This window comes from Callithrix jacchus, chromosome 18 (assembly GCF_049354715.1).
Source record: "Callithrix jacchus isolate 240 chromosome 18, calJac240_pri, whole genome shotgun sequence".
NCBI classification, from domain to species: domain Eukaryota; kingdom Metazoa; phylum Chordata; class Mammalia; order Primates; family Cebidae; genus Callithrix; species Callithrix jacchus.
The window spans coordinates 43,953,574-43,972,963 of NC_133519.1; the positions used below are offsets into that span (position 1 = coordinate 43,953,574).

A 19,390-nucleotide genomic window follows, 5' to 3' on the forward strand; every position below is an offset into this window, starting at 1 on the left:
TATAAATTGAAATATCCTTTATAAAGATTAGAGGGGATCTGGGAAGAGTTAGTGAGATTTTTGTGCATGGTGCCAGATTTTAAAAGCCATATAATGTTGCATTTTTACCATCTCTGTAAAATATTTCCCAATAATTTTAGTCAACAGTGATGGTTCATCTTTTAGACTGCCTGAAGCATATATTGCCACTAGCATTTATGCCCATGGAACAGCTGAAATGATTGGACCTTTGAAATCCTCCAATTTATCTGCATATCCAATGCACTTTATATGCTCTATTATATGACATTTGAATGTATACTTCCTAAAACTCCTTGGTTTTGAAGAGATTATTAGTTATTAGGAGGCTATTTGGAAACACAGAGAATATGATGAGATCTTGAGAACTTCACTTTAGGATCAAGACATAATCAGAGTAGGGATATACAAAAGTCAACAGGCTGAAAGCCCAGAAATCGATGAAACTTGCCTAAAACTTGATTGAATACATTAAAATATCTAAAGAGTATGTCAGTCAGAATTAGTGCACATCAACGGAAAGCATAAGAACACATAAGTCATGAAGGTAAATGTTGGTAGTTCCCATCCAAGTTCTGTCTCAAAGTGAGAGAGCCAGGATTTATGTTAGGAAATTAATTTAATCAAACAAATTCTATTAAATGTTTAATGTATCTAAATCGCTTCATCTGTATTATTTCTAAACTTAACAATCACATGACAGGACAATAGATTTATATTCTAAATGGGGGTTGTAACTTAAGCCAAGACATAGTTTGGTAATTGCATAGTCAAAATGATACTCGAAATCTGTTGGATCACCCTTAAATTATTATGACCTAGACCCTTAACAGCTCAAAATCTAATAATGTATTTGTTTCCTTCTCTTCCCACTTCCTCTCTTCTTCTTCCCTTTTTATTTCCTTCTTTTTTTTTTCTATTTCTGGGCCAGTTGGAATCTAAGTTTCTCTCAAATGTAGAAATGAGGGGTAACGGACATACAAAGAAATTCACCCATGTTAATAATGTTACAATGGTTAAGAGTATAGAGTTTAGAGTCCTGTGCCTCTTTTTTTGAGTCTTATACTTACTAGAAATTTGTAATTTACTGAAAAAGTAAATATGAATATTTATAGAATAAAGAAAAAACTGAATGAGGTAGAATTTGTAGCATTTTTAGCATGGAGCTTAGCACATAAGTGCTGTTTAAATGGTACCCATCAAAACAATCATCCAGTTTGCTTTAACTTCCAGAATAACTTTTGCCTTCAGAAGCCAATGGGATAAATCGATGATTCTTCCTCACTGACATTAAAAGCCTTTGGGGTACAATACGTATGTATCTGTACCAAAGAATAAGTTCTCTCCCCAAAATGGATCTAATCCCAGTTGAAATTAAGTGCCTAAACCTAAGATTCAGATCCTAGACCTGACTAAATTCTTCTTTGGAATGAGGTCTGTATTTTGAAGTCTTTTGGGAAAGATTTTTCTAACCTTTATGTGTCATAAAAGGGACTAATAGGATTTCTACAAGTCATGTATAAACCAGACAGTCTTGTATTTTAGCGTCCTTCCAGTATATGCTGGGGGTGAGAAGAGCAGATTAGAACATACAAAGATCTACTTTTCTTAGTAATTAAAAATTATTTCAGTACTCCACAATACTTTAGCTCATAGTTTCTTCTTAATTTTTTATTTATTAGCTATACAAACACTTGGAAGGAGCATATATCAATTTATGAATTGAGGAATCCTTTGCAGTGTGAATTATTTCACACTATAATTTATCTATTTTAAATAAGATGGTCAGATACTTTTTTATACAAAATTTTATTGCTTAGTATTGTAAAGGATTCTTTTATGGAAGAGAGGATACTTCTGTAAAGTCATTTTCTAAACTTCCCCTTTCATCTCCCTATGAAAATCTGGCCAAACTATGACCTTTCCTCCCAGGTACTGTATCTATATATCGCTATATATAATATATATATGATTTTACATATGATTTAACAAATTTCATAGATGACCCTGAAGCCATTCATGGAATCCAGGTTAGTCATTTCAATATGTGTGCAATAGTGTTTTATGTAACTACCATATCTGCATGCTTTATTAACTGTGTGAGTGTGTATGCCTATATGGATAGGTAAACAAATAAAGGGTATGAATGAGGAGAAAAAGTCAGGGCTAGGAACCTGTAATATCAATAATGCTTATGTGCCTCCCTGACTAGGGGTTGTTTTTGTTACTTATAGAGAGCCTAAGGATGGTTTGAAGTTTGTTTTGTGTTCAGGGTAGCCAGACATAAGACCATAACTGGCATGTGTGTGTATGTATATACATATGTCTACATGTTTGTATGTATGCTTATGAATATATGTATCTGTGTATTTTTAGAACTTCTTTTTCCTTTAAAACTGGAAAGAGTTTCAATGTTACAACTAAACTCACTGAGATTTGGCCATTCTAAAATAGACAGGTATTTAGCAGAAGAAAAAAAAAGGGAAATAAGCAAGCAAAAAACCCAAGCAAACAAAGAAAATTCAATGAGAGACATGAATGATAAAAGTTAATTTTCTATATTTGTATTCTTTTAATTAAAGCATATTACTCTGGCAAGCTAAATTTCCTCTCTTGTTTGTAACACATTAAAATTATGACACAAGAATTTTATGAAGATAAATTAATGCAATATACCTTGACACTTTAAAATAACTAGCAGGAATGATTTCACCATTCAGAAATGTCTAAAGGGTGCTTTTATTTTTTCAGCTGCTGTGCATTATAAAACTTTCATCACATAGAAGGTGTGGAAGTTTTACACAAGTTTTGGGTGCTCACTGAGTTGAAATTGAGAGTTACATCCCCTCTAGAGTTCCCACTGAGCCCAGATTTTCTAATGCCATTCCAATTTCTTAGCTCCTCCAACCCATATTCTCTATGTAAACTGAGTACAATTTTAGTTCCAGCAGAAAGTCTTTTTTAAAAAATCTTATAAATTATTTCTTATTTTGCCTGCCTTTAGCATGAGCATTTATCACCAGCCACACTTGTTTATGAGCACTTACTATTGTTAAAACTCGCTGTAGAATTTTCCAAGTTAAATAGGCACACAACACCCAAAGAGTAATATTAATGGATATTATCAGGGGAAAACCCTCTCAAACAGTCGCAAGTGGTAATATTTCTGGGTGGATTTGCTAAATTTACAAACCGTGACACTGGATTTGTCAGTCTCTTAGTGGATCCATGCTCAGGAATAGACTTGAACTAACCAACCTGAGAGGAGTGCTGTATAAAATCTGAATGCCAGCTCATTTATCCACCATGGGAAATCTAATTGCTTGCAAGTCTAGAACACTTGTGTTGGCACAAGTGATGCGTTTGCTGTCTATAGGCACATGTATGAATTGCAAATCATCATCTGAAATTTACCTACCATCAAAACAAGGGGACTCTTGCTCCCATGCACTCTTCTGAGCCATTGTATATTGATGTTTACATTTATTTTCACAGGATAACATATGTCTCCTTTGTCTAAGTTCTGTGGATATGGTCTGCAAGGGGATTCATGGCTTTAAATCCCATTAGATCCGTGACCTGGATCTCTCAAATGAGCGTCATATTCAGATCTCTGATTTCCTCCTTTTTATTCCCACCTGAATGTTCAATAAATGCCTAGTGACTTCAAAGCAAAATTGGAAGCATGGGCTCTATGCTGTACTGCAGGATAGGAATGAATTTGAACCCAGAGAGATAGCTCTGCTGCTTATCCAGAGGGGTATCTCTTATTATTTCGGATTCACTCTTGAAAACTGTCATTTTTTTCCTAATGCTAACTCAGAAAATAGAATGTAAAAGACAAGATTACGGGACCAACAGGCAAGTGCTGCCTTCCTACTAGTTGTGTGCCTTATGAACTTTGGCATGTATTACTCATTTTTATTCATCTGTAAAATGGAAATAATTGTAGCTGTGTACCTATGCAAATGGCAGTTGCGAAGATCAGTGTAAGGCTTTAAAAAGTATCCAACATGTAATAATCACTACTGTGTGCTTGCTGGTGTTAGTGTTAATTTTACACAAGAGCTTATTTTATAATTCTTTTTATTCTGATTGTACTTTAGGCTCTTCATACATGTGCAGATCATGCAAGATTGTGGCATAGGTACATACATGGCAGGTTGGTTTGCTGCCTCCATCCCACCCCCATCACCTATATCTGGCATTTCTCCCCACGTCATCCCTCCCAACTTCCCCACCGCCTGCTGTACCTCCCTTAGTCCCCCTCCCCAACAGACCCTAGTGTGTGATGCTCCCTGATCTGTGTCCATGTGTTCTCATTGTTCAACACCCGCCTATGAACGAAAACATGCGTACATGACTTTTTTTTTTCTAGAGTAGGCTTCACTTACCAGGTGGGTGCATTTACACTTAATCAACTTTCTACCATCACTGAGCTTGAAAAATCTCTGTACAGTGTGACTGAGAAAAATGCATGTGTTTTTGCATTTCTTAAAAACCCCTGGTTTAATTCTGGGAAATTTTCCTTTGAATTTAAAAATCCTAAGCTAACCAACCTAACAAAATAAAAGTTAAATACAACCTGATGCTCACATTTAAAACCATGCATACAGCTTTGAACTCTATTCAGCTTCAATGCAGAAAATTCAGTGCTGAGAAAGGACTGTCACAAATGCACACAGTGCCAGAATACTACCTTTTAGCACACATTTAACTCCAGGTAAAGACCTGACATAACATTCTTTCCTCCCTCCCATTTTTTTCTCTCTCTTTCCCTTTCTTCTTTCTTTGTCTCTCCCTCCCACACATATTTAATTAGGAATGTGCTATATTTCATGAACTATATTAATTTCACGGACTGTAGTAGTGAAGAAATCAGCCATGGTCTCTGCCCTCATGGAACTTACAATTTAGAAGGAAAGATGGATAGTAAATCACAACAGCAAACACAAAAATGCAAATAAATGAATAATTCCAGACAATATTGAACACCTCACCATACCTCCCCTTTCTTGCCGGGAAGACAAAGGATGTCCTGGGGAAATTCATTTGGATGTGATACATTACATAAGAAATGCTCTTCCAAACAAAGCTATTTTTCAGGTTCTGTTCATAAATATGTATGCAAAAATTAACTTCTCTTCCTACTTAATACTGTTGTTTTATCATTCATAATAATGTGTGCTGCTTTTATGCTTTATAACTATTGCTGTATCTTATTTTAGAGTTGAGTGGATATATGGACTATTTTTAACTATTGGTTATTTCATGGGCTGCAAAATCTTTATGAGAGTACGCAAGGAACTTATGTAAAAATATAACTATTGAGCCAGAATCCATTTTGTTAGATGTTTTCAAGGTATAAAAACTCTCAAATATCAGTTTCCTCATCTATCAAATTAAGGAGGTAGATTAGATGGTCTCAGAGGCCCTTCATAGATATAAACTGTTATAATTGCCAGAACCATTTTTACATTAAAACTTTTAGTGTACCATATGAACAGTTCTCGAGGGGTTTAAAAAAGCTTTTGTGTTGATAAAAATGCATTATTCTAGTTTTCTTCTTTTTTCTTTATAATAGAAGATAATTTCTAATCTCATGAGAACATTTCTCATAGTTAGACAATTAGAGATTTTTAATTTTCTTTTTTCTGGCACCCTGAGAGGCCAGAAACCTCACTTCTGGTATGTTCTGTAGCTTGCAGTGATCTCCTTTTATTTGCATATTGGTAGTATCTGTATTTTCTAATAAAATGGATTACATCTGTTTTCAATTTGATTTTTCTTACAAGTGGATGAAAAAAGTGATTTGAGAATCTTGACAGAAGTCTGCACTGTGTCTTTCCCAACATGTAATATTATGATACATGGTAATCCCTTTGTGAAAGCCTCATAAATGTTGATGAATTGGGAACAGTATTAAGAGTAAACCAAAGCCTGCTGATATTCCGTACCATTTGAACACACTTGCCTCACAAAAATACAACCAGATTAGGAAGGCTTCCATTTTCCTATGAATACTTAAGATTTGGGGATTTTCATGTGTAGCTAACAGACAACAAGATAGATTTCCAGCAATATATCATAACCTCTCTGCATTGGGCTTAAAGGAAAGATATATTTTTGAAGCCACCCAGACGTAGACTATAAATTTAATGAAGGATGTATGTAAAAAATGACTTCCGTCTTTATTAATGCCATTTCATTTCATTATTAAACTTGAAATGTCTCATAATTCTTGGTGGTACTTGTTTTCCAATGTTTTTTTTCCCTTATTTTCTATTGAGAATCATTATGACCACATTGTATGTCTTGTCCTTAAAACAGATGTTCTGTCCATTTGTTTAATTTCTCTCCTTTCTCTTCAGTCTCTGTATCAGACATTATACTCAAAATAATTGATTATCAGTTAAATTTATTCAGTGTTTTCTCAGGCCCAACAACAATCCTTATTTTTCTTTCTTTTTTTTTAGATAGACCCTTACAGCCATATTTTATGTCAACACTTTGCTTATTAAAACGTGTTCTATATACACTCAATGTTAGTTACAGTCAGTCTGGTCTCTACTCATATGAACAGATTTGATAAGCAGAGTGATCCATATCCTTATCTTCAAGCATGATAGATAATTAAGAACTCATTTTTCAAAAATGGCATCTGCTTCTTTAAACAAATATGTTTTATTTCATGTCTAAAATTCCACATGCTTTGTAAGGTTAAATTTTGGGGAAATGTATCATTTGATTTATGAGGTAATTCGTTCTATTAAATTTTGTTTTTCTGCTCAATCTATTGGTGATAACACTACAAATTTTTCTTTGTAAAATATCATTTCAGTGTGTTACTTCTCTGCTTGTAGCCCTTTAGTCATTTTCATTGGGATCTCTAGGGTAAAATCCACGTCATAGCCTGACTTGATGACCATCCATTGTCTGGTCCTGACACAGGCTTCCAGCCTCATCTTCTGCTTCCTTTTCATCTGAGCGCTTCTCTGCAGCCAGATGTGGTCACTCATGTTCCCAACGTATTTGGAGTACTCCTGTCTCTGTCCTGGTGTTTTTGCTCAGATTCTCTCTTCTCTCTGGTATGCATTTGCCTCTTTTTTTTTAATTTACAGAAAACTCTTCTGTCTTTCATAGTTAGATTACTTTGCTTATGAAGCCATTACTGAAACACTCTTTAGCAATGGCTAAAACAACTAGGGGAAAAGAAAGGAATTTAGCTGGGGAGAGAAAAGACTAAGATCATGTAAGTATGTGTACTGTGAAAGTACTGTGATGTGGAATTACTGTGTGGCGGTACTGTGAGGGGATTTTACACACATTATTTCAACAAGCATTTCTTGTATTATGAATTTCTTTCATTTAATAAGAACATCAGTGTCATGATCAATTTCATTGACATTAGTACATATCCCACCTTTATCGTGTGTAGAGCACAACACTTACTTTTGGATGCACAAGTAAGAGATATGACTTTTGTTACTGGAGCAAGGACAGGAATTTTTGTGAAAAATATAAGAAACGCAAAAACATTCAGTAAATCTGAGTTCTAATGGCTAAAAATATGGTCATCAATCCTTAGTACCTGCAAAAGTATCTTGAACAATAAACATTTATTTTATGATAAATGTAATTGCTTCATGTTGTTAGTTATGTGATAATAAGTCTTAGATGCTTCCATTATCCTTAGTGGGAAAGAAAAGGAAAAAAAGAAAGGATACTTTTCACAGAAAATAAAAATGTTGTGCAGTATTTATTGCTCGGTTACTTCAAATGTGACCACCTACACTGAAATTTTTAAAAAATGTTTTTGTTTATCATTAATAGCTTGACTTTAGCTTAATATCCAGCTGTGGTCGGTGTCTTATGCCTAATTACAAAACAAAATTTTCATGGTGGTATGCAATCTTAAAGGATACATAAACCAGAGAAAGATGAGGTGGATCAAAGGTTATCATGATTTAAAATTATATGCGTACCTGTCCAGATTACAACATTTGTCTAACGGGAAATTATCTTTGCTACTACAGAAACTTTCTGTGGATTCAAAGCTTTTCTTGTTCATATTGAGGCATTAACACCTTTTAATAATCCAATTTCTTAATTTTTTTAAGGACTCTTTTTCAAGAATACACTACTTGGTATTAAATTCTAACCTGAAATATCTATTCTCTTTAATAATGTAATACCTTTCCCATTATATGGTTATTTATTCACTTTATTATGAAAATGACTATTTTGGTGACATTGCAATTATATTTCTATAATTAGTATGCTGTAATATAATTCACTATATAATTATAATATAGTACAATACAACAATTAATATGCCCAATTTACTGAAATTGGATTTGATAATTTGCTAGATGGATTTCTTTTACAAATTGCATCTGGAAGAAATAAAATCCAGAAAGAAAGAATGGAGGAAAAAGGGATCATACAAGTTGGCACTACTATGTTTTTAAATGAGTTCTTATCTCTTGAGACATAGCAAATTGTCAATAATATCTCTGCATGTTTCCCTTCACTGCTTTTGTATACTGTAGTCTCATTATGAATATATTATTCCAAGATAGCTTGAAATTTGAACATGGGTTACCGGCATTTTGTTTTGAATCTACAGTAACCAGAGTTAGAAAGAGTTCTATCTTCAGTAATAACTGAAATAAATTTCACAGCAGTCTAGGATGTGCCGGAGTCATTTGATCAGCCAAAGCACCTAAAAGAGCAATGGTATAAAACTGCGAATGTTTTTTGATATCACTTACACTTCTCTTTTTCTCTTACAGGTATTAAAATGGGTAGAAGAAGCAGTACAGGCCTCCAAAGTTCATCTCTTATCCACAGATCATTTGGAAAAGGCGGTAAATACTTGGAGAATTCCTTTCGATCCCAGCCTAAAAGAAGTCACTGTGTCATTGAGTGGCCCTTCTCCAGTGATTGAAATTCGCAATCCTTTAGGTAAGATCTATCAAACATCACATAATAAAATGCAAAATACATAGAGGGTAAAATACTTTTTGCACACTTGTTTGTGCCGAGTTAATGCTAACTTCAGGAATAAATTCAATAAATTCAGAAGTGGCTAAGGAAGGTATTTAAAAAACATAACATTTTGAAAGTACTAAGTATTGTTGAAATAACATGAGATTCAAAAAGGTAAAACTTCATATATTTAAACAAGTCAGATTTAGTAAATTAATTATAGTTAAATGATTCAAAAGAAAAGTATTTAAATAAAACCTGAAACTATGTTATCTTAATCTATATAACTTATTCTGTCAAATTCAGTGTTGTACACTATTTTTAAATGACTCACACCAAAAAATTCTTAAAATAACTGATTTTCCACTCTGTCGTTTTCTTGGTAAGTTTTAATTTTACTGAAGATATTTGTTAAAAACCAAATTTATATCTTAGTAAAAGGAACTTTTACTTCACGTTGCTTCCTTCCTTAAGTATATTTTATAACCATATCATTTGTCTGGTACCATTGCTAGTTGACAATTACAATAAGATTTACATTGAATTACAATCTAGTAAAGACAGAAATCTTTAATCTTTTCTTAACATTTCCATGTAGAAATATTTTTACTTAATAACATTTGCAAAATAGTTATATTTCCACTGTGGCTTTATTGCATTTTTTTTCTCTGTATGAATAGGGAAGGGGATAACTGATTTTCTCACTTTATTTCTCTTAGAAGAAAATAACTAATTCCCAAAAGAAAACAACCTATGAAATTGTTCTCAGAGGTCACAAACACATAAAAATTTATAAGACAAGTACAACGTCTTTCTCAAGACTTCTGCAAGTTTGACTTTATAAATGGATTTTCCTGTTGAAGTAGCATTCTACTGCAATAACGTCCATGTTACCTAGGAAAGACTTGTGTTTTCCACTACCTGGAGGCTTAGAGTACCTGTACCCATTGCATTATGTTTTTACTACATTAAAAAGTCATGGGCACACAGTGATTAAAACTTTTTATTCAAATATAGGATGCTTTTAACATTGTTTTATTATTATTATTATTATTATTATTATTATTATTATTGAGACAGAGTCTCGCTCTGTTGCTCAGGCTGAAGTGCAATGGCATAATCTTGGCTCACTGCAACCTCTGCCTCCCAGGTTCAAGTGATTCTCCTGCCTCAGCCTCCTGAGTATTTGAGATTACAGGCAAGCCCCACCAAACCTAACTAATTTTTGTATTTTTAGTAGAGATGGGGTTTCACCATATTGGTCAGACTGGTCTTGAACTCCTGACCTTGTGATCCTCCCACCTTCAAAGTGCTGAGATTATAGGCGTGAGCCACCACACCCGGGCTAACTTATTTCTTTATATAACTGGAGAAGTAGTCTAAAGTGAATAAACTCTGACTTAATTCCACATTTGTTTTTCGTCTTTTCTACGTTCCAGCTATTAGACGCTTTAGATAAATGTCAGGTCAGTAGGCGATGGTATCATGCTACTTCTTTATACTGCCTCCTTTACTTATTCCTGTGACAGGTAAAAGCCCTCTCCTGTGCTTCATGGGAAGCCAGTTAAGGTTTTACACTTTGTGCAAAGATATGCCCAGGGCTCTCATGTTAGTAATACCTTGAGTGCTCTCCAGAACAACATTTATTCTGGTTTGCTGGGTTTGCCATCTATTTAATCTAAATGTCTCTAGTGACTCTGTGTAATTTTTGGTAGCCATAGTAATTATTATCTAGATTGGCTTCAGAAATATCACAGTCTGCTAATTGTTATTCTTATTTTATGATCAAATCAGCATAACAAATAGTAATCCATTATTTCAGCTTCCAATGCCTGAAAACACTAAAATTAGGTATAGTTTAGAAATAAATAAAATAATGTTTCGAGCTATGGGTGTAAGTGTCAATCAGGTCATATTACTGAAAATTGAATGCCTTTCATTTAGCCGCAGAATGGAAAATAAAGGCTCTTGGGGTTAGTTGGCAGCGCACTTGAGTAAAACATGTGCCTGAGTTATTTGAAATTTGATCATGCTCTTAGTTTTACGTAGTGTTAAATTAGCTAATATACATAGCTGAGAGAAGGATTATGCTTGTTACCTTTATGTCTGTCTTTCAGGGAAACTGATAAAAAAGGGATTTGGCCTGAACGAGCTATTAAATATCCATAACTCTGCCAAAGTAGTGAATGTGAAAGAGCCGGAGGCTGGAATGTGGACAGTGAAGGTACTGTTATTTCACAAAGTTTGTTTATTATTTTATTTTGACATTGGCATGTTTCATGAAGTAATGGGGTTTTTAAACATATACTCTTGCTATCATGGAGAGTGCTTGTAATAAAAAGCAATATACATAGTGTGTTTGTAGTAGGTATCTGGATCACATGAATTTGGTAGTTTTAAGTTTGAGGACCATGAACATCATCATTGCCACATGATGCACTTAAAATAGTTTTCCTGTCATCAAATCTGTGGATTTATTTTATTATCTACCTCATGCTTACGAATTAATCAGAGATGGAGCCAATAGAGAATAATGGTTTGAGCCATAGACTCTGTTGTGAAAATGCCTGGGTTTGAATCTTAGCACCAACCCTTCACAGTTGTACTGCCTGGGGAACAGAACTTCTCTGCACCCGGTTTTTCTCCTCTCTCATGTGGGGATGGTAGTCACAGTCCTTTACTTTACAGAATTGGGCTGATAATTAAATTAATATGATACACCTGAAATAGTATCGTTTCTGTTTTAAAGCAAGCATTCAAGTGCCATGTTGGTTTTTTTATTTGGTAGGTGTCTATTCATTGTTTTCTTTAGCACAGTATGGGATTTGTATCCTAAAGTTATCTTAAGTGGTACGTATTTCCTTAAGAAAGCATTGCATTTTGGCAGTATGGAGGAAAAATATATCCACTTAAAATTCAAGCTGCCATAAATCAGAGGCCTAGTTCTGCTGCAGATGACGTGTGTGTCCCTCTGTGGCAGATGCTCTGAGTGACTTGCCCATGTTTCTTACGCTTTGCAATGTGCACTGGCCTACTTCGAAATCCAGTATATGCGTTTCTGTGTCTTAAAGGTTTATTTCTAGAATATGAAAAGGCGGTTCTGCTGAGGAATTAAGACTCCTCAGGAGCAGCTTTTTAGCACCTGAAGGAATAAGCTCCAGGTGTCTATTGTGGAAACAGGCTTAACAACACACCCTTTATGGGCCTATTTATCTCCCCTTTTCCTGTTAGCATTCCTTCCATCTCTCAGATAAACAACTTGCTCTAGAATCTTTCTGAGAGAACTCAAATGAAGGTATCCTGTACATTTTTTTCTCTTTCATTTTTTTTTATAAAAATGGAATTAGTGGGATCATAATTTAAATTACAGAGCTGCTGTGAAAGTATGTGGAGCTAATATACTGTAGAAATTCGAAGAGCCATTTTTATGCCAGTTTTTTTTAAAGAATAGATCTATTAACATCCTCAGTTTAAAGAAGGAATGTTCACATTGCAACTCCATTCAAATCCTAAGATACTCGTTTTTTATTCTCAGAACTCTAAGCTCTGTGGGAAAAATAGAAACTGTTGTATAGACTATTTCAAGATTGATAATATAAGATAAGGCTATAGGTTAAAAGGCCTATGAAAGACAATCTGGTAGTTTCTTAATGAATGTTTCAGAAATGGCCCTATCTGTCTATTTTTTTCCCCACCCAGTTCCTTGCACATAGTGCCTGATATTTATTGTCTTAGATTGATGATGAATTGTTTTGCTTCTATGATATTTTTAAAAATGTGGCCAAATTTATGTTATGGTTATTTTGACTAACTTGCCAAAAATATCACTAGTATGGAGTCTTTTTGTGACTACAAAAGGAAGGAATTACAATAAGCGTCGAGTCTCTTCATCCCTCAGATACTTTAATTTAAGCATGACTTAGCCAGCAGTGTCTTGAGCTAGCATGCCCACTGGGGCGATTTTTTCTTGCTTTGTGAATATTGACCTTAAGTAATCCATTATGGACTGTGAAATATGTGCACGTGAGGCCATTCCTCCGTGTTAGTAGCAATTTCTTGGCCAGTACTTGAACCTATTTTCAGGTGATTTGGATTGCTACCAGTGGCATTTCCTTTAGTAAAACTCTTGCCCAGAGGAGGGATATTGCATGATTGTTATTTTACCTTGTGCCTAACACAACTATTCATTCAGTCATCCATTCAGTAAACATTTACTGACTGCTCTTGGCCATGATCTGTGGTACTTACTTAATAGACATTAAGCACATTTTAATTGATAATTAGAACAGAGAAGTAATGAGGATTAATTCTATGAGTGAGCAGAGCCTTTGATAAGGTGATGAGGTGATGAGAACTCTGTTTAGACAAGTCTCTAAGCTCAGTCTCCTATAATTAAGGGAACAATAAAAAGACACAGTATCTATTATCACTTTATTTTAAATTTATATCTAGCCTTCACCAAAAGAGCCTCCAGCTCTGATTTACAACATTTCTAGTGTAGGATTAGTGGTAACAACAACTAAACAAAGAATAAGCATTATAATGAAACTGAAAATAACAAACTTCTTTTGCTTCTATATGAAAGACCAAAAGAATGTATCAGGTTGATGCAAAGGAAACTGGACTGAATCAGTTGACATAAAATATTGCTGTTGACTTTGGATTTCCCTTTTGGATGTCTAATGAATGATAAATGTTTTACATGTGCACTTTCTCAAGAAGAGAAATGTCTGAGATTAGATAGTGTATCCCCGGTGCTATCTCCCATGCACTCGACTATCTGAAAAAGGCCTGCTCTATCATTAAAATGACATACTGAATGTTTCACATAACAGTTTTTATCCCAAATATGGAGAACGATCTATCTATTACTTGACCTTACCATGGTATTCAAGGACCACCCAATTGAGCATCAAGCCAATCTTTCTAGTTATCTTCTATCACTTGTCTTTACATTCTTGTCAAATATGATTTTGTACCCTCTCTCCACCACATTCTCTTACCCTATGCTGTCTTTCAAGCTGTTCCTTCTCCTTATGCCTTTCCTTGCATTTTAACTTGTAACTATCCCACAGAGTTCAGCTGACATGACAAAAGTTTCATCAAACTGTCAGATTTTTTTTTTTTTTCTCTAAAAGGCTCTTTTCCCTTTGGCTTTCTGCGAAATTTTTCTGCACTTCCCTTTTGGATTAATTTCTCCCTTATATCATTTTTGTTTCTGTATCTGTTCTCTCTCTCTCTTTTTCTATAAAGCAGATTTTGCCACTAGTATATGCCACAATGCTTGAGAAAGAACTATATAAATATTTATGAAAATTAATACATTTATTCCGAGCATATCCAGGCAAGCAGGCAGAACTGGTTTACTTAGCCTATAGTGGAGGTGCTAGCATGTAACACTAATGTGTTTATGATTTAAAATGCTAAGAGAGTGGCAGTTTCTTTTCTTTTGTGTTTTTTTTTTTGGTAAGTACTTTACTGTTCCATCTTAGGGTACTTTTACTAAGCAGAAATAATGAGTCAACTCATTTGTATAATTCACATAAATACTCTAATTTTTTTTTTTGTTTGTTTGTTTGTTTGTTTGTTTTGAGACGGAGTCTCGCTCTTGTTACCCAGGCTGGAGTGCAATGGCGCGATCTCGGCTCACCGCAACCTCCGCCTCCTGGGTTCAGGCAATTCTCCTGCCTCAGCCTCCCGAGTAGCTGGGACTATAGGCACGCGCCACCATGCCCAGCTAATTTTTTGTATTTTTAGTAGAGACGGGGTTTCACCATGTTGACCAGGATGGTCTCGATCTCTTGACCTCGTGATCCACCCGCCTCGGCCTCCCAAAGTGCTGGGATTACAGGCGTGAGCCACCGCGCCCGGCCAATACTCTAATGTTTTAGGTTGCCTCTGATGCAGGTAAAACATGTTAAAAAGAAGTAACTGGAAAGAACATAAAGTTTTATTAAAAACAGAACAGAAGATTGTTTTATGCTCCTAAATTTTCGTTTGTAAGAGAGCTACAGTTCATGGTTCTTATTTCTGAGGAGCATTATGATTTTTCCATTCAGCACCTATATGTAGAGTGTCTGAATGCAACCACAGAAAATCTTGAGCCAAATTTTGTCCTCTGCTTTTTAAGGGAAACTCCCTACAAAAACATTAAATAATTGTCAGCCCCCAATGGGTATAGATGGTACAAATGTTTCTGTTAGTCTAGGATTATCAGTGTGATCATTTAATTTAACCTATCTCCTGGGGTATGTTTCTACTAAGTACATTTGGATAAACTGTCATTAGATAATCTCCCAAGTACAGAAGCGTGTGTACCCAACCACATGATTACACTGAAGTTCTGAGACTAGCAGAAATATTTTGGTTTGGGATAGCTATGTTGGTATCCAGAGCCTACTAATGCATTTTCTATGGGGTAAGGATATTTTAGAAATCATACTCAAGTGGCATAAGCTTGTTTAGTAATCATAATTAAATCAACCTCAAGTCTAAAAGGATCATACATAAAGATTCTTATGCTGGCCTTCTATTAGTCTTGCCTGCTGACTCTTCTGAATAAGCTTGTATGCTACACCAAGTGTGTTAAGTAAATAGATTAGGTGTAGCATTAATGTTTCGGGTCAGTGTAGTGTTTTATAGTATATTTTTCCTGACAAATATCCCAGCTTTTTTACCTGTAAATATCAGATTGTCAACCAAATAGAATGCTTCCTTTATAAAAAAAGATATGTGTACATTGAGGTACACATATACTTGGGTATATATAAATTGATATGTATATGTGTGTGCATATGTGTGTGCATGCATGTGTGTGTATTTAAGTAGAATGTGTGTTTTAGATACATTTCCTTGTCACACATTTCTCCAAATGCATAATGCCCAACAAAATAGTGGTAGTTACATCTAGCTGGCAAGGTTACCTCTTTGACACGATGCCTAGCTCACAAGAGGTCCTGTTTTCAGTATTTTATTGAAACCATCATATTCCTTTATTTGTAAAGAATTTAAAACTTAAGAGCAAATACTTTGAAAAGAGGTGGATATCTACTTGAATTCAAGATTCATTACTTGATGTCTTTTTGTTCTTGGAGAAATTACTTAACCTCTCTAAATCTGAGGAAAATGGGGGAAAATAATGGCTACTCAATCCTGTCATGGTCAAGTGAGTTATTGGTGAAGTGCTTCAGCAGTTTCTGCCACATGGATTAGTTCTTACTAATAATGTTGACACGTGAAGTCTGATATAGGTTGATTAGTTGTTATTCTCTTGAATATATGTAAAAATGCATATACACTTGCATTTTTCTTTTTTTGTGTGTGTTTGTCTTACTTTGGGCACATTTGCTATTTTATAAAATGTTGAAATTCTGTTGGAGAGAGAAAAACCATCACTATCAGTCAAATGTTATTTCATTTATAAAAGCTAAGGTTTCACATTTAGTGCTAGGAGGAATTCTCACTGGCTTAGTACAAGAAGGTTAATTCCTCACTAATGTTCTGTGTTCCATGGGGTCTGGCAGAGTATTCTGCTTCACAGTCACTCAGGAACCCAAGCTGATGGAGGCTGTACCTTCATTTAGAACGTGCAGCATATTCAGTTACTTTAGCGAGGAAAAAACCTGGAGAATATGCATTGAATAAATTAAAAAAAAAAAAAGAAATTTGTGTTACCTCTGTCTCATCCCAGAAGCGACACATTTCACTCCCTTTCTAACCCAGTAACCAAGTTATTATTGCGGACTAATGGTATACTGGAGCTGGGTCGTAACAACTCATGGAGAGTCAATGTTACATTTCTCTTCCTTTCTCCATGTTCAGTGACTCATGTTGGGAGCTGGCAATCAGCTGTGATGGGAATATTTACACTACAGAAATTGAATAATGCCAAAAATTAGGGGTTTTTGGTTAGAGAAGAATTTATCAACACCCCACTGACATGACTCTTCCTAACTAATGGGGTACTCAGAAACATATAATGGCAAAGAAATAGCTGGAGAATGTTATTGTTTTCTGTTCCATGGGGTCCAAATCTACTCAGAAATTATGTTATTCTAAAATACCATGCACAGACTTAGGTACCTTAGAAAGACATTGAAATTGGAATAATTGCCATTTAAGTTGCTGTCTAAACCTAGATATAAATATCATTTTTTTGAGCCTCTGTTTCTTTGCTGTGCCATAAAATTATCTTTGGATATAATAGGGTTTTAAGAGATAACATGTGAACATACTTAACATCTAGAAATATGTAGTGAATTCCTGATGATTATGTCATTAGCTGGTCTGAGGAAAATCTAAGGAAAAACATCAACACTAGGCGTGTGGATGTCATTAACGTCATTTATTAAACCTACAAAATCACATGCCTCCTGAGTGACATTCTGTGGGTGATGAATATGAAATAGTTACTTCCTTGAAGGGACTTTCAGTGTAGGCAGGCATTTAGTAGGACTTTGACTTGAAACTAAGAAGTAAAGGCAGAGCTGACCAGGAAGATCTGAGCTGAGATCTCAGAGGAGCAAGTCATTTTCTGCTGGAGCTCTCCATGGTGCTTGTTCCATTGTCCTTCAGCCTGTCTTGCTCCTTCAGTCCAGCTAGTCTGACTCCAATTCAGAAACCTAGACTCCAGTTCACTCTGCTCCTTCTTTTCCCTTACTATGTTATAAACCAGGGCTATCTATTTACAACTTTTGGATGCCGGCATATATCTCTGTGTTAGTCAGGGTTCTCCAGAGGGACAGAAGTAATAGGATATATGCATATATGAAAGGGAGTTTATTAGGGAAAATTGTCTCACTCAGTCTCAAGTCTAAGTCCCGCAATAGGCCATCTGCAAGCTGGGGGAGAAAGAAGCCAGTAGTGACTCAGTCCAAGTCCCAAAACCTCAAAAGCAGAGAAGCCAACAGTGAAGACTTGAGTCTGTAGCCACAGGCCTGAGGGCACCTACAAAACCCCTGGTTTAAGTCCAAGAGTCCAAAGGCCAAAGAACCTGGAGTCTGATGTCCAAGGGCAGGAGGAATGGAGGGAAGCATCCAGCATGGGAGAATGATGAAAGCCAGAAGATTAAGCAAGTCAGCTTATCCCACCTTCTTCCACCTGCTTTGTTCTAGCTGTGCTGGCAGTCCACCGGATAGTGCCCACCCACATTGAGGGTGGGTCTTCCTCCCCCAGTCCACTGACTGAACTGTCATTCTCCTTTGGCAACACCCTCACAGACACACCCAGAAACAATACTTTACCAGCTATTTAGGCATCCTTCAGTCCAATCAGGTTGATACCTAATATTAACTATCACATCTAGTATAACCTCATCTTTGCCAAACCGTGACCTTACCTCACGTCTGTTCACACTGCAGCAGCTGTATATTCCTGACTCAGACCCTACCCAACTTAATGAACATGAGACTACTTGTTCAGAGGAGTAATGTGGCTCATTGTGTGCGTTTAGAAATTGTATGAATAAATTGACTTTGAAATACAACTCTTTCTAGCTCAGATAAATCCTGTTCACTAGCTAGAAAGTTCTAGCTCTGAGCCTGAATGCTGCTGCTAGATTTCCCTCCTCTTATCTACAGAAGCCATGAGGTTAGGGTAACTCTACAGGAGTAATACTTCAAGATATTCCATGGTGGAAACATGCTTTTTGGAGCCATATTCTAATTTTAATATAATTCACAGGTTGAATCTACATGATATAAAAGAACAAATAGAAAGCCATTAAGACAGTAATTTTGACTTCACTAATATGATCACACACACACAATTTTATTGCATTTATGGACAATTTACTAAAATGGCTAAAATAATTGGAAGAGAAAGGAAGGGAAAGAAATATGGTTGGACCACCTCTTTGCTTGACTCAGTTACAGAATTAGCTGAGTTTTCTTTGCCCCTCCAAGACCTTCATGTCATTTAGTCCTCCAGCCTCATCAGGTTCATAACTCATGAGAACCGAAGTCTCCCAACACTCCCACAGTTTCCTAAAGCTTTCCTGCTTATGGTCTCCTCGCCTTCTGATTATTTGTGTGTCGATTTTAACCTTTTGTACGTTGATGCAGAGTAAAACTCAGCCCCTTCAAAATATCACAAGAAATCTGTCAATAGCGAGTGTTTTGTGAGTTTAGTAGACTTACCTGTAGATTTGGGAGCTATGTCGTCAAGCCCCTTGTGCCCTCCTGTTCTTCCCTTGGCCGCAAACTCCTTGCTGCCCCATTACATTTCTCTGCTGCTTTCCTCTGGATAGTCCTGGGAGTTCCATATTACTCTCCTATTGTGTAAATCAGTTCAGCGTGTTTCAGTGTTTCTCAAACCAGCATAATGAAATTCATTGAGATCATCATAAGAAATGCATGGGGTAGCTGTAGAGTTTTGTTTCTGG

General features: G+C 35.6%; 1 protein-coding gene across 11 annotated transcripts in view; it reads left to right on the plus strand.

Annotated features, from left to right (window-relative positions):
- HMCN1 (hemicentin 1) overlaps positions 1 to 19,390 on the plus strand; it is a 532,161-nt gene that overhangs the window by 258,782 nt on the left and 253,989 nt on the right. For 10 of the 11 annotated variants that reach the window (XR_013529004.1, XR_013529005.1, XR_013529007.1 and 7 more), the window contains exons 5-6: positions 8,814 to 8,985; positions 11,127 to 11,233. Coding sequence is in view for 6 of the 11 variants with exons in the window: in XM_035280045.3 (XP_035135936.3) it covers positions 8,814 to 8,985; positions 11,127 to 11,233 (279 nt within the window). In the remaining 5 variants the exon portion in view is untranslated. Of the gene's footprint in view, positions 1 to 8,813; positions 8,986 to 11,126; positions 11,234 to 19,390 lie in introns of those variants that run through there. The other variant, XM_035280049.3, reaches the window with a different exon arrangement.